General features: G+C 37.4%; 1 protein-coding gene across 1 annotated transcript; it reads left to right on the top strand.

The window, feature by feature from the left end:
* The first annotated feature begins 14,830 nt into the window (after nt 1–14,830).
* On the top strand, nt 14,831–16,462 carry LOC139132687 (nucleotide-binding oligomerization domain-containing protein 2-like). The gene is made up of 3 exons (XM_070698954.1): nt 14,831–14,840; nt 15,287–15,561; nt 15,707–16,462. The coding sequence occupies exons 1-3, from the start codon at nt 14,831–14,833 to the stop codon at nt 16,460–16,462; spliced, it is 1,041 nt and encodes a 346-aa protein (XP_070555055.1).
* The last annotated feature ends 740 nt before the right edge of the window (nt 16,463–17,202 follow it).

Below are 17,202 nucleotides of genomic sequence, written 5' to 3'. Positions count from 1 at the left end.
GATTGCCAAGTGTTAAAGGTTAGAGATGGTAAACCTAATATAGATGGCACAGATGCCAAACACCCGTGGGAAAAGCCACGGACCAAGGTCGATCGTTAAAAAAATTGAATGTTGAACAATTGAACAGCTATTGCAAATTACAACTTTTGTCGGGAGGTTTTGCTGTTGAGTATGAAGCTTTAATTTTTCGAAACTTTTTTATAGATTTGCAAATGTTTAATGCGTCGTATTGTTTATATATATATATAGAGAGAGAGAGAGAGAGAGAGAGAGAGAGAGAGAGAGAGAGAGAGAGAGAGACAGACAGACAGACAGAGACAGAGACAGAGACAGAGAGAGAGAGAGAGAGAGAGAGAAAAGGTTGTAAGTGTCCGATGTATTTTGAGCGTTACCCATTTTCTTTCTGATAAATGATATTATGTTCAGAGGGAAGGCAACGACAATATTCAGGTACGTTCGGCCAACCCTGATGTTCAACCCGTGACTAGTGATTGTAGTTGCGCCTCATCGCCCGTCTTGGCCATTGACAATACGGCAAGGAAGGACTGTGCCTGGACTAACATTATTGATGTATTTCGCCAAGATCCAAAGGTGCGGAACATAAAGTTTTATCTACCCAGTAAAGAATCAAAATCTACCTCTGATTTCAATACCTTTTCATGTATTGACTTTCCTTAACCCTTTATTAGTCAAAAACTTCAGATTGTTACTGAACCCAAGTGCAAAATCTGGTTTTCTTCTGGTGCCTAGGTGTACAGACTCACTTTTTAAGATACACGTGTTTATGATTGTCATAAATAGCTGTTTTTATTTTTAGGGGTTCGCTGATAAAGTTCGTTCAGCGTTTGTCGACGTGAAGCCTCGTCCAGCAACTTGCTTGTTGTTGACGGAGGACTGTAGTAGCCCTGCGTCATCTGTCCCGGGTACTGGCTTTCCGGCAAATAAAACCGTACCTTGGCTTTCAAAGGAGATGTGGTTCAACAATTCGGAAAGGTGAGAGATGGAAAACATAAAATAGTTAGCACAAGCTTAGATTAGTCAAACATATTGGATAGATATCAAGTCGTAGTGCAAAACCTTGAAATCGACAGTAATACAGAGAAAATCTTGTTTGCGTCTTATTTGCAAACGTGTAGAGCCACATTTTTTTAGAGTCATGTGTTTGTGATTGTCATTTATGGTGTTATTTTCAGGGTTTTGATGATGAAGCTTTTCCGGCGAAGAAGGACGTTAAGCTTAGTCCAGCAACTTGCTTGTCGGTGATGGAATGTAATGGCCCTGAGACACGTGACTCGGTTTCTGACTTCCCAACAAAAACAAACTGTACCTTGGCTTCCAAAAGTAATATGGTTCACCAAGTCGGAAGGTGGAGAGATAGAAATCCTAATATAGAAAGCACAGATACGCCATTAACTGTTTAAAAGTCACCACCATGGTCTATTGTGACCAAATTTGAATATTCAACCATTGTGTCAAATGTAAATATATAATTTACTTTTATCTGGAGGATGGCTGTAGGGTTTTAAACTCTATGTTTTCGATGCTGCCTTCTATATAGGTCTGCAAACGTTTCGTACTTTTTATCGATTCTCGTTGCTTTGACAGTTTCGTTCATATCTTTTTTATTGTACAATTGCATACTGTTTTCTTAGTCCCATAATAAAACTCTTGTTTCTGGAGGACACATTTTTCATTTCAAATGATATAGCTAGTTTTTGAATGTAAGAGTACGCATCTGCTATAACATTTAAGATAATTCACAAAAGGTCGTCATAATTATGTTAAAGAAGGAAACAGCAAAATCTGCAGTAGTACAGCAACATTATATTTTGTTCCTAGTGCCTGCGTGTATTGTTACATTGTTTTTCCGACATACCTATTTATCACTGTGATAAATCGTGTTTTTATGTTCAGAGGAAAGGTAACGACGATAATCAGGTGAGTGCGGCCAAACCCGGTGTACAACCCTGTCGAGCAGCCAAGTCCTTGACTACTGATTATGGTGGCGCTGCGTCGCCCTTGGCTACTGACTTTTGGGCAAAGGAGGACTGTACATTGGCTGCTACTGGTGATATACATCCCCGAGATACAAAGGTGTGAGACAGAAAACTTGGTTTAGCAAGTACAGAATCAAAATCTACCTTTAATTTTAATATGTTTTGAAATATCAACTTCATAAGCTGATATAATTAACAAAGTTTGGATTATCACGTCCTCGGGCAAACCACGAAGCTTTCCAGTAACACAGAGATATTCTCGTTTGCTTCAAGTGCCTGTGTGCACAGTCACACTTATTCAGATACGATTTATGATTTCCATAAAAATATTTTTTCAGGGTAATGCTGATGAAGTTCTGTCAGCGATGGTCCACGTTCAAGCTCGTCCGACAACCTTCTTGTCGACGGGGACGGAGGATTGTAGTGGCCCTGCATCACCTGTCCCAGTTACTGACCTACCGTCAAAAACAAACTCATCCTTGGCTTCCAAAGGTGACACGGGTTTTAAAGATACAAAGGCGAGTACAAAACATACCCAATATCTGTTAAAAAAGCCACCAAGCTCGGCGAAACTTTGTAGTAACTGTTGTAAACGACAAAGTCGTGAGAACGGAACGTATTGGCATGAATTCTCCAGATTTCAGTCCTGTACTCATATTAGTTTGTCTTCGCTTATTAATTTTATCCATGATCATTGATAGGATTACTGCCATTTTTCGTTCAAGTATCTTTTAATCGCACTACGGTTGATAAGGAACTCTCTTGATTACAGTCAGTGGCAAAGCTTACGTTCCTTGGGGACACATATTTGATGCTCCGGGTATGGCTTGTTTTAGACGATAAGGGAAATGCAGAGGTGTCGCTGACTTTTGTTTTCCTTTGAATGTAACAACATGCATAAATTTGTCTTAGCAGATAAGCTTTATGAAGGCACTGCTAGCTGAATTACTGTACAATTACTTTGTCACTGTAGTTCAATTTTGACGGCGAGTATAGCATGCTAGCAGGGTACGTTTACCCACTCCAGACACCTGGTACCACCACTAAACCAGTGTTTCGAGATTACACTATTGATTTTGTCATGTTTTTTATTGTTTCCTTGACCTGTTGATTTACTTGCCTTGATTGATAAGAATTGCTTGAATTGATTTGATGTCATATTTTTAGGACTAAAAACATCATATCTTTTGTCCAGAGGAATGCTGATGCTGATATTGACATAACTAAGACGAAGTTTGACTTAAAACTTGTCAAGCACCTTCCGCTCTGTTGTCAACTGATTATTGTGTTCCGTTTGTAGTTTTTTGCCGATTTTCATTAAATTGCTACATCATTTAAATTTCTTTAAATTTTGCTATGGAACGCCCCTCCCCTCAAATTTGATTCACGAAGAATGGCGGTAAAAAGAATTTCAATATTTAAGTTGGTTATAAAGCAAAGCTTGTATCCTACATATGGTATGCTTTAGAGACTAGAGGTTTACCCTCCTCTCATTTACCGGTGTATCTGAATTCTAGAGCTCAGCATACACTTACTTTAGCAGATGAATCTGATTCAGGCACTTGCCTTTATTCTCAATTCGAAAACAACATTTTATCAAATGAGCAACACGTACGAGAAAATACCTTAAACTTACTTATCGTTTAAAAATGTTATTAATCGTAAGGTAAAGCACACAGGAATTATTATTCGAATCGGAGAAACTAAATGATGGTTTACGGAAAGTGTTAATAATTAAAATGGAATACATCTTCCAAATGTAAAGTTTACTATAATATTTCATGAAAGCATCACTTTATCCTTTCATGATAGGTTCATGGAAATGAGAGCTAAAGCACTTACACCCGTGGCCACTTAAGTGTTGATTAAGCCTGTCTGGTGCAGGCAGAAATTCTGTTTGTATAAACGAAACAAAGTGGTGGTCGGTGTAATAAATGTGAGGTTCACTATCGGCACCCCACTGTTAGGATTGAGATAACGTTCTACTAAAATGTCTCGCCTGCCCAATTAAAATCGATCACAACACTGCACTGTAGACACGCTGTAAGTCTGCACTCCGACAATGAACATCAATGACAACGGTCGCGAATATCATAGGGGCAAATCCTTCGGTGAGGACGTAGCAAGCTTGATTGTTCAAAATATAAGAGATTGTGGTGGCAATCCGGCACCTAGCGAGGTACCACGAGGAGCTTACAAAGAAACAAGCAAGCGTTTTAAGATAAGCGTGGAGGGAGCCAGAAAAGTTTGGAAGAGATGTACATGTATCAGGACAAGTTCCCTTCAACCGGGATGAGAAAAGTGTCGTTCATATGGTTACACACAATGTGAATACATGTACATGTAAAATGCAACCCCGACTGTACTTTACTCTTACTTTTCTTTGGAGTACGTTTATTCACGGTTTGTAGGAAAGAAACATGGCTTAGTGCAAGTGAATGTTTATTTCGAAAGTTTTGCAGTCAAGACGGGCGATGTCTGTAATTTAATCGCTAACATTTTCAAATTGGCATTTTCTCAATTCCCGCGTCTGAATAGAGTCTGCACACGACACTTGCGATACACACTGTAGTATCGTTGGTATTCATTCACTGCAATATTGAAATTGGTACAAAATGTGTGATGTTCTCTGAAACACATGAATTTTAGCAGATACTGAGTACTGATAGGGCAAATGCTGTGGTCAACATCATTTGTATACAGCGTATTTTATAATCACTCCGTAATTTCAGGCTAATCGGCGTGTCCACGGGGTACCGATAGTAGGATCATTATCACCACTGATACAGGGTAAAGTAACCGTTTTATCACCCTTCTGCAGACAGAATTTCTGCTTGTACCAGACAGGCTTGATCAACACTAAAGTGGCCACGGGTGTAACACGATTGGAACTAATTTGGGATAACTGGATGCTGAAGTAAAGTCTTTAAAATCTGAAAATGTAAACTTATCTGCTTTTCTTTGTACATTACACACTTGTTTTATGAGTAATTTGTAATATTGAGACATTCAGCTATAGGGCACCTAATATTTTTGAGAAACTTGAAAAATATTAAGATCCAATTATTCCAAATTAGTCCCAATCGTTTTATTTCCCTTTAGGATTGTGTTGATATACAGGTACAAATTATTTACTTACATATATCTTTAATAGACTCAACCGTTTCAAAGCAAACTCTCTAGCACAAATTTTTACTAAAATTTAATTGTCGTCAACGACAGACTGTGGTTGTGCTTTTTCAACTATCCCAACATCTGACGAAATAGAAATAACGGATCTATCGTACCTTTGCAACTGAAAATGTTTCGCAAAAAAAACACAGGTGCTTGAAAGAAAGCCAGCATATAAGTAAAAAATCATTTGCATTATTCTACTTAGCATTGCAATACGTTTTGTAGAACTAGAGTGCATCTTTAACAGCATAAAACGAATTCACAAGGTGGGATTTATCGTGTCAACGGGGAAGACAAGCAAATATGTGCAGTAATACAGGAAAAAAATGTTTTGGTTTTGGTGCCTGAGCGTATCGCCACACGTTTTCAGATAATAGACGTATCAATAACGGTATGGTATGATGTTATCGTTTTCAGAGAGACAATGCCGATGGTATTCAGGTATTTGCGCCACAGATTGAAGTAGAAGCTTGCTTGACAACGTCCTTGCCACCGTTGACGACAGAGAGTCATGGCGCTGCGTCACATATCGTCGGTATCGATGTTATAGCAAAGTCCGGTGTAACTTTGGAACCCAAAATTGGTATGGTTCGCCAGGACACAAAGGTAAGGGATAGAAAGCCGGACATACTAAAGACAATAAAAGCGAGATATGTATCGGATCTTCCGTTTAAAGATACATTCAGTACTTCAGTACTGAATATAGTTTTTATGCGAAAAGCGACCGGGCCTGGTAGATCACGACGAATACTTGAAATTTTGACAACTAATAGCGCTGTTTGCGGTTTCAGGTTTGTTACTAAATATAGTCGAACGCGCGCGACATTGGATACTATACTGCTTGAAAGTCCGACAAATTTTATTGATTCGTGCGTGGCTGTTGTTATAAATTTTAGCTGTGTAGTCTGAGCAATAAATACGTGTCAATTGTAAGACTGGCAGGTGTTATTTTTATCGCTAATACGGAAAATGCGGACAAGTATTTATTTTTGCATATATATATATATATATATATATATATATATATATATATATATATATATATATATATATAGAGAAAAATGACGTCATATGAGATCAGTGCTTTTCAGATATATAAAATGTTTACGTTAGGACGTTATTTAAGGTACTGATCTATAATTTGCAGTGCTGAACTCTCTTATACTTTGTCTTTCCTAGTGCTATTACTTGTCAATCATTTGTGGTAAGAAAAAACAACTTTAGTGTTAGGATTTATTTGTTATTTATTTTTTTTTTTGTTTAATATCGAAAATTTGTTTGCATTGAAAGAGCAGTGTTCCAACAGGACCAGTAATTTCAGATATTTGCATATTTTAGATGATAAGAGTATACAGTTGGGGCTGTAGTTGTCTGTTTGTTTGCCGTTTAATCTGAAAATCATTTGCATAAATTTGCCTAAGCAAATAAGCCTGATGGGAAAAATTGCCTTCGCTATTATATACCACTTATAGCAACATGTCCTAGAAAAGATAACCTATTGTATTTCTTTCCTAAAATTTCTAAACCTTGGATTTTTTTATTGTTTGAAAATCTTAAATTGTGTGAATGTGATGAATAGTATTCATACCCTGAATAATTTTTCCCAAAGTAAAACTTATCATTAACTTTATCACTTTGATAATTTTTTCAGAGGAATTGTGATGACGTTCAACTTTGTTTAACAACTTCCTCGTTATCAAGTGAGGGCGCTACGGCATTTGTCCCGGCTACCGACTTCATGGCAGAGACGGACTCTACCTTGACTTTAAAGGTAAAGTTGATATAGATCACCATGACACAAAAGTGAGGACAATTAGTTTACTTGCTTATCTCAGTTGCAATAATCACAGTTGTTTCCGATTTAGCTATCTATGTTTACATGACCACATTTCTTTAAATTTGCAGCATGATCGAAATGATGGGAAGGTGTCTGCTCCTTCGTTTGATGAAACAATGGATTTACTCGGCCTGTCCTCCAATGCTGGCGACACTTATGATGGTTCAGTAAAATCGCGGAAAAATGAAGGTTTGTGTAATTCATGTGAACAGTACGATACTCAGGCCCTCATTGAGGCGGCAGCAAAGATCAAATTGCCTCCGCAAACATCGAGACGACGGAGAAGGGCAGGAACCGGAAACTTAGTGACAACAGGAATCGGAACACCAACGCCACGTCTCGACGGAAATGCCAAAAGGCTCTTCGATTCACCAACTGTCGGTACCTCAGCTCCAATCGGTCAGTGTATACAAGATGTCAACGGTAGCGCCTTTGAAGATAACAAGCCGACTTCGCTTCGCAAAGCTGCCGAAGTCATCGATGATAGAGCATGTTCCAACACGATGAGCAAAGACGATGCAATTCAAGCAATTTCAAATGACGAAAATCAGATACACACCGTCTCTAACACAAGCGGCCATCCCCGTCGAAAAAGACGATTCAGCTTATCTTCAATAAAGAAGACGTTTATGTCAACTTTTGGGGGGTCAAAGAAAGAGGATGAGATCCCTTTGTTAGAAGACTACGACTGAAGATATTGGAAATCTATTCGCATGTATTTTCGCTTCGTGAAAGAAATATATTGTTAAACACACTTTTTCGTCTCATGGACTAATTACGGGTATTACGTTAATTGGGTCAAGTCATGGCCAAGACAAACGCCTGTTTCAAACTGGGCTCCTGTTGTCTTCACAATTTAATGTACTCAAGATCCTATTGTGTACATTTTTACATCAAAACAGTAAAACGCAGAATATATAACGAAGTGAAAACACTTTTCACAACGAATAGCACTGTTGAACACGGTCTTTCATCATTAACTTGAAAACAAGTGCCAGCCCAATACAAAAGAGAGATACTTTTACAATCGCAAATCAAAGTTGTCATATAAAACACTTTAAATCTGCATTACCGACTGTTATTAAATCCTTTGTCACATATTTGTTTGACTTTGCTTGAATGTTTATACCGACAACAAGAATAGAATGCTCTGTTTAAGTCATGTTCTTTTGGTCAACATTGTAGTCAAGTGAGTCTAGATACCGTCGTAAACGAACCAAGTGCATCATTATCTTACAACTTGATTTGACGTGGCGATAATACACAGCTTGCAATGTGTTGGAGACCGAAATCGTGTTTGTCTATTAAAAGGCTTGTTCTTCATTTCGAAATAATCTCAATCAAGAGGCAGTCGGCTTTATCGAAAATTGCAGGTTGCACCTTTCTGAAACTTTCTTCAACAGAACCCTGCTACCCATGTCACTTTATCAGACCAGTAATCGAATAGTTGACTGAGCTCGAGTTTTTATCATTGGGATACGTTATATTCTGAAAAGTCTCGGACTTTCGTGATCTTTTACACTGAAAAATACCTCTTGTTCCGTTTAAGGGAATTCGGTCAATTATCACAGTAATTCGTTGAATCTTGACAATAATGTGTCAACAACCTTGGCTACCAAAAGTGAAAGTCAGCGTTTCTCCATTCAAAAGTTGAGATTACATCTAGTTGTAAGTTACCGATTGAGATTGTTGTTAACGTCACCAAACGTCTGGTGCAATATCATAATATAGTAAGAGTTTATCGAAGCTGAAAAGGACAGACGATTACTTCTTACAGAGGGCAGGACGTATCAATTACCGGTATTATTACATTTATTAGTTGCAAAGACATTCACATGCAGGGTTAGCATCCAAATCTCTCTGCATTCAGAAAGATTGATTCTCGTTCAGGAAATGAGTCTATATTTCTAAATGAAGAATGATCTGTCACTGGTTTACAAAAATACTGCTGCAATGAATTTTGTCGGTGTGGATTCTTACATTCCTGGCCGCTGGAAGTGCGGGATCGACGTTGTGGGAATATCGATCCCACACTCTCAGAAATCGTCCAACATTCTGCAGTAAATATTACACGAGCTCTGATTGGATGTGTCGATTTCGTTCCACGCGCAAAATGTCATCCAATGACACGACGAGTAACACACGGGCCGATACTACAAAGTAAGCATCAAAGTACAGTGGCAGACGACAGACTTGTCACGATTTTTGATAATATTGTACGTGTCCAATGTGATATTTAACGCATTTTGTGGTCAAGTGAGAAAAAGAATCTCACACACCAAGGACCTGGGATCAGATTTCTCACACGAGTTGGGGATATTTCGTCTCACAAGAGCCGCATCCCCAACTCGTGTGAGAAATCCAATGCCAGGTCCTTGGGGGTGTAGGATTCTATTAATCCCAGATACGTAACACTTATTAGGCACACAGAATGTAACTATCAAGATGCAAACAGTATACTGTTCTGAACTGACATGTCCTCTTTGTCTTGATATCAGGTGATACATTTATCATGATACATCTATATCTGCCCATTCTATGGCAAGGATACTACAGTCAATGAATATTCATGTTATGCGAAATTTATCAAAATTTTGTCACTTCATATTTTTCAGTGAAAAGACGTGAAAATTCGAAATTGACAGGAACTACAGACGTTATTAAAGTTTTTCTATAGTTATTTACTAGACAACTCTACATGCTTAGGTAAATATCTTTTATCAAACATGTAAAGGACTAGTAATTGCATATTATCAAATATTTATGCTCTGTCAGCTTTCCGTTGAAATACGTGAAATATTAGGAAAACAAAACCCCCCTTCACATGGTCAAGTAGCAGTTACGTCAGGATATAAAATTGCAATCATAGACTCAGCTAATGCTTCCTTCTTGGTTTCGTACTCGATTTTCGGAGAACTCATTTTGTTGTTCACCTATAACAGTGCTATGGTGAGATTTTTGACGACTTTCAATAAAGTACCTGTGTAATTCTGACATATTGATTCCAAAATTCGAAGTTCGCACTAGTATTCTTCCCCTGTTCTGAGAATATGAAAAACACCAGCAGTCAGAGTTAACGGTCATAATACAGTGCATCTTTGTAACAGTTTCTTGAGATAAGGGCCAATAAGATAGCTTTCATGTTTACGTAAGGAGCTGTTTTACAATCAACGATTTGATCGCCGATTGCCCATAACATGTATGTATATACGTAGTGTTCAATTAGGATTACACATCGAAGCAGAATCAGAAAGTTGTAAATTGTTGCTAAAAATTTCTTTAAGAAAATTCTAATCTACTTTGTTTCGTTGTCATGAATAAAATTCAGGGGTCAATGTTCGAGTTTTGGGTTTAGGGATCTTGAATTTGTAGATATCTTAATTAAAGACGACAACAATAAATACCTGTTGTAATCCTAAGAGAAAAATTACACTTTCGATTTACAAGAATGAGACAGTAAAATAATTTACTCACAGGTTACAAAGAAGTCTAAATATCGTTACGGTATCAGACCATAAAAAGTATTGTAAACAATTTGATTGTCCAGAAATCTGTCCTCAAAGCGTATAGTCTACCTCAAATGAAGAGTCGATTATTTTGTGAGTGCATTGACTGATCACTATGCAAAATTTTCAATCTTAGTATAAAATCTGGTATATTTCCTGATCAATGGAAAGTAGCCGAGTTGTTCCCTTGTTCAAGGCTGGTTCAAAACAAGACCTTTGTAATTACAGACCAGTTTCAATACTACCAATTGTCTCCAAAATTATTGAAAAGCATGTGCACATTCAGTTGTACAAGCATATCAAGCCACTATTGAACAATTCTCAATCAGGATTTAGAGAGCACCATTCGTGCGAAACAGCCTGATAAAACTTAGCAACTTGTGGCTAAAAGCTATGGATAATGGAAATATTAATGGAGTAGTGTTTTTGGATCTTAAGAAAGCTTTTGATCTGGTTGATCATAGTGTATTGTTAGAAAAATTATCAATTTACAGGTGCGATGATAAATCTCTTCGGTGGTTTAACTCTTACCTACAAAATCGCATGCAATTGGTTCAATTTAGAAATTTTTACTCTACAAAGCAACATATTTTGACTGGCGTTCCCCAAGGTAGTGTACTAAGGCCTTTATTTTTCCATTTACATAAATGATTGACATGTACGCAGATGATTCAACCATAACTACCAGTGCAAAGTGTATTCAAGAAATTGAGACAACTTTGAACTCTGACTTAAATAATGTTCATAATTGGTGTAAGAATAATAGAATGGCCATTAATTGTGACAAGACAAAGACAATGATTGTAACAACGCAACAAAAACGTAGACATTGAATAAACAACTTTAGAGTGTTATCTTGGTGAAACGGAACTGCAAGCAGTACACTGTGAAAAGATTCTTGGTACGCTTGTCGATGAAAATCTGTCATGGAAGCAGCACTGTGACAAGATTTTTAAAAAAGTAAATAGTAATATTGCTTTGCTCAAGAGAATAAGACAGTTTTTACCTATGAATATAAGAAAACTTTTTTATAATAGCTATATTTTACCACACTTGGATTACTGTTGTCATTTATGGGGAGCATCACCGTTTATGAAAAGGTTGCATAAGATTCAGAAACGTGCTATAAGAGTGATGTGTGATGCAAGGTATAATGCTTCGACCGAGCATTTATTTAAAACAATGCATATAATGCCATTACCAGATAGAATAGTTTATAAGAATGTTTGTATGGTTTTTAAATGTTTAAATAATCTTGCACGCAATATATGACAAGTCTTTTTACCGAAATTGATCATAAAAGAGTTACAAGATCCAGGATGCAAAAATTGTTAGTGGTCCTGCAACAAATAGGGTTTTATCGAAAAGGGTTTACTGTAAATAGTGCCAATCAGTGGAATAATGTCGATTTAAATATAAGATCTAGTAACTCATTAAGCAGTTTTAAAACTGCTTACCTGAAAGCTTATTGGGTATTATTTTTTATGTTTGTGAGTTTTAGTTTTCTTGTTAAATTTGTTTTTGTTATCTAGTGTGATTGTGCATGTTTTTCTCATGTGTGCAGGTGGTGACTCCTGGCCACTTTTTTCTGTGCATTGTATTGTTTAGCTTTGTTAGTCATGTTTCATGTTGTTCTGCTTTGTATCAGTTTGTATGTTCATCTGAGGATAAGCATCTTTACTGAAGCTTACCAGGTTACCCTCGTTAAACAAGGTTTAATAAAATAAAATAAAGTAAAGTAAACCATCACCTGAACACTGAAAACAACGCTGACTGGTGCAAGCTCGAGTTATTCACTGCCATGACATATAAGACATGTAGATTAAGATTTGCATTATTTGATGACAGAAGATTATTGACATGGAGTCACGGATACATCATAAGCTAGTAATAGAATTATTGACAGGACGGATCTTCTTCATGCAGATGTTTTAAAAATAAAATGCTGGTGGCCGTACAACTGTGAGTGCCATGCCTGCTCTATTCCTCTATGCAAATTACTTTGATTTGACAGATACATCGCTTACATGCTCTACCTTCAGCATGTCCCTTTTCCCATAAACAAACTGACCGGTTTCTTTTCAAATGAAAATAAACATACGTCCAGTCACCTCAATTCACACCATCCCTTAATTTCGATTCATATTGTCAATCTACTGTTCGAAGTGAAATTGTCACAGACAATATCTGTACCTCGAAGACTACAGTACCAAGAAAAGTCAGTAGATTTTACACAACAGTTTTGCATATGTTATAGATTGATTTCGGAGCTCATAAGGCAAAAACATTTGTTGAAGTTAAGAAACTAGAACTGCATATCACTAGGTGTGGAAGGACCTCGACGGAAGCCTTTTCTTCTACATTTACTAGTTACTATTCTAGAAATGTTCAAACGCTTTCAGCGAGAAAGCTGTAATCTTGAGCAATGTATATGTTTTTGAGTCCATTTTCAGAATATGTCAATATTTGTCATTGTATATATAGTATTTTGTTCGGTTCATGAAGGCCATGAGAAACTGAAGTCAGTCGTAAGACCGAGAGAATCCGTAGCTGGCTTCAAACTTCTGTAGCAGCGATACTAGTAACAAAACAGCGCCCTCTGATGACGGATTTCCAAGTCACCGTGTTTACTTTCCAGAGAATAAAGGGCCAAAGTTGCGAAACCTCGTATCAAACTATTATTACGTGTTGTATTCCGAATTCAGCGCTGAGTGTTTCATTCTTGTAGCTTTAGAGCAATGGCAATCGCGACTTGATCACGTGTGTCAAGATATAATTTTTCTGCAAAATCTACCACGTAAATGTTGCTTTTAGTGTGAGTACGGGCTCACCTCTGGTCAGTTAATAATTGATTGTGTTGGATGTAAACGGGACTATAATTTAGATACAAAGATAATGCGAAATCGGGGGAATGCTGCCTGTAAATTTTGATCTTAAAGTTGAAAATGTAATTTGTCTTTACGATTGTACGCAAAAACAACCAGTCGGAATACCCCATCATGTGTCATCTATGTTATATTTTGATTATAAATCCATTCTGATGTCATGTGACCATGCATTGCGTTATTCCACCTCCTTATTCAGAGTACCAAGGCTTGCCCTCTTGTCCCTTAGTGCCGTATTTCGTTCCAGTTAAGATTATAATTGCACAACTTCTTCCTGTTATAAACATGAAAATGCGACTTAGGTTATACGCGTCTCGGAACAGAAAATTTGAAACTGTTGCTCAAACTTTCCTCAGAGTAAACTCGAAGAAATCTTCCGTGATCAAGAATAAACAACCGACAAAGTATGGCACCACGCAAACAATCTAAATTTAGTCACAATCACATTTCAAAAAGGCTGCTCAATCCTTGTTATCAATGGGGGAAAACTATATTTCGGTTATCAAGAAAACGAACATAAATTAACTGGATTTACTTCGCCGGTATAAAAATGCGTCAACACAGGCAGCGGACTAAAATTATCGCAAAATGTTTGTATCCAAACTACTGCCCCCGATTCGCATTCTGCCATCCTCTCTTTTCCTTCAGATTACACTTTCGCCTTTGAAACGATTGCAATTTACAAAAAATACTAATCAAGTACTTACAATACACTCTCACGCTGATTACTGGTTACTCTTTGGATAGATTATGGTCACTTTCAGAGAGTTTTTGTACTTATCATGTCTGACGTGTATTGTCTTTGACAGGTTTTGAAGCCATGTGAGATGTGAGTTGTTTTTCATTAGTTTATTGCAGACATTTTTATCGTCGCTTTCTTCCCTTATATCTCCCTGGTCGATCTTACACAAGATATGGAGAATATTGGTTTTCAAAAGCAATCAGAAGCGTCGTACGACAAGAATAAGGGTCGAAGTGCAAAAGAGCGTCTGACCTCGGTTGAACCTTCTGTTCTATTCCGCGCGTTTTCAGTAAACGATACCTGGAACGTTCACCTTCTTAAAGTAATTGAATGAGAAAGTATGAATTTATGGAAAAAAAGTATGGAAAAGAAAACACAAAACAAGCTTACAGTAAAGATCAGACAAAAGAAGTATTAACGACACGATCACGCGATTTGTCGATAATAAATCTTATGGTTTATTGATGCGCACTAGCCAATGCTCATATTTGAAGTAGTTTGTTTTGAGTTTGTACCAGTTGGTACCAGATTAGGCCTGGTACAAACAGGGATCATGTGGAACACGGCTCCGCTGCGGTAGGTGTGCCAGTCGCAATGAGTTCAATGACGAAGTTTCAATTTTTTCAGAGCTAAGTATATTGAAGACGCCGTTGTCGCAACGTCTCCAAACTGAATACATAATTATAAACATGGCGTCAAGTATTCACCCTTTAACTGATTTGTACGACAGCTTAAACTCCGCACTCGGCCAGGAAGACGAGGGGAATTACGAGACCTGTTAAGGGACCGCCAAATTCCAGTAAGGGACTACAGAGTCTGCATAATCCGGCTCAGATATTCAGTTACTTGGAACGTCATCGTTGTATAGATAAGGATAACCTGCAGTTGTTGAAAGATTTATTAACGAAAATACAACGTATGCCACTGTTAAAGTCAGTGAACGAATGCGAAGAAATTCTGAAGACTCACTCTGATAAAATACCTGGTAGGTAATATTTTTCCTGTGATCTATTGATTTTCCATCGATAACACGAGTTACATATCAGATTAAAAGTTCAGTTTTGACTATGGTCGTTTTAAAATGTGTATATATTGACTAGATTTCAAATAGAATTTTGCTTTTTCATCTTTACTGCATATTTTAGATGTTGTGAATCTTTGTCAAAAGAGTCTGCAGGAAACGTATGACAGCTACTCCAATATTGCTCCGTTTCCCTGGTGGGATGGAACTGACAGGTTAAAGCTTGAAGACATATACACTGAACTTGAACTACAGACAAAAGACGGAAAGAAGACAGACATTGCTGAGACTGATATTTTTTCTCCAAGAGACGACTGTGGCACTCCAAGACGGATTATCATAGAGGGAGATCCAGGGTATGGAAAAACAACGTTCTGTAAAAAGATGGCCGCTGATTGGGCAAGTAAAGATTCAGGTTATTTGAACCGTTTCAAGCTACTTTCTTCTTGAATTAAGAGATCTTTATGAGTATCATTTGACAAATCCTGATAAGCAATGCCTCATAGATGTTATTTCTGATTTATTTCTTGATTTTTGTGATCAGGATAAGAGTGATTTGTGGAATTATATTCAACATAATCAATCAGAGATTTGCATCATATTTGATGGTCTCGACGAGGTGCCAGTTAAAAAACTGCCATCTTATTTTCAAGATATTGTCGATCAGAAATTTCGAAAGCTTAAGAAGAGTGTAGTAGTTGTGACATCTCGGATGATCAGAGAAAAGAACGAGAAACAACACTATGACACTCAACTCTGTATCAAAGGTTTTGATGATCTTACTTTCAAAGAGTTTGTAAAGAAACACTTCAAAGCCACTCATGCGAACGAAGTGCATGATGGGTCGTTTGTAATGGAAAGTTTCCTTCGCAAGCTTGATGATTTGGCCAACAAAGATGTCTTAAGCGATCTCTCAAAAAGTCCGCTGATGGCACTGATGTTGTGTGACATAGCAATAGAAAATGAAACACTGCCCGAGACAGTAACAAAACTATATACATGCTTAGTCGACATAGTTGTAAAGCGATATCTTGCTAAAGGAAACTATTCTGAAGAAGCAGCAGCCAAGATGAGAGCCGATATTGTTAAAGCCCTCAGTGAAATTGCTTATGAGTCCTCAGGGAAAATCAAGGACAAAGACCAACATGTTCTAAAAATCGGATTTCTAACAACAGCTAGTAAACCACTGTCATCAGGAAGCCTCAGATATAAATTTGTTCATAAAACATTTCAAGAATATTTTGCTGCTCGGTATTTAAGTGATCTTCCTCCCGACGAGACCGACATATTGAGACACTAATAGACCAATGCACACACATGAACTACTCCTTCACAGTCATAACGTTTTTGGCAGGTATTTTAGGTGACAATGTGAGTACACTGTTTAGAAATGTTACCAATAATATTGAAAGTCGATCATTTTATACTAGCGATTGTGGTATGCTGCTTGACTTTTTAATCGAAAGCTGCTCTGACAGCTCAGAATCAATCGAGGCATTAGCTGCTGTGATGCCGAAAGTAGTAAATTAGATCTTGATAGTATTTCGAAGTACAATCAAGAAACGGAAATCATAGAAAAAGTGATACGCCGTTTGATACACAGTTGTATTAGTTTACATAAATCAGACACAGTAATATTTCAGATAAGTCAGATTAACGAAAAGTCCGTGCAAATGTTCGGAAGAATGAGTAAGTCACTGGCAGCTGATGATTTCAAACTGAATCAAGTATTGTTTGTCAATGGCACGTGTTTTGAGAGTGAGTTTCACTGGCAGTCTGTAAACTTGCATCACATTCGAGAATTGCAAGTTTTGAAACTACTCTTAAATTAAGCGACGTTGTTTCGAAAGTAAGCATACTGCATACTTATAAATTACTCAATGTAGTTGTTCTACGATCTCGTCATAACTACCCTTATACCTTCGAGGTACTTGTAAGAAAAAGTGATACCATTCCACAAATGAGTCATCTGATGGAACCCATGTCAGTCTCGAGTCGTCTGACTTGAGGGACGGACAAAGTTGTACAGAAATGGTCGCC

This window comes from Ptychodera flava, chromosome 5 (genome assembly GCF_041260155.1).
Source record: "Ptychodera flava strain L36383 chromosome 5, AS_Pfla_20210202, whole genome shotgun sequence".
Lineage (NCBI taxonomy): Eukaryota > Metazoa > Hemichordata > Enteropneusta > Ptychoderidae > Ptychodera > Ptychodera flava.
The sequence above is the reverse complement of the archived record's forward strand: the minus strand, read 5'-3'. Positions and strand labels throughout refer to the sequence as shown.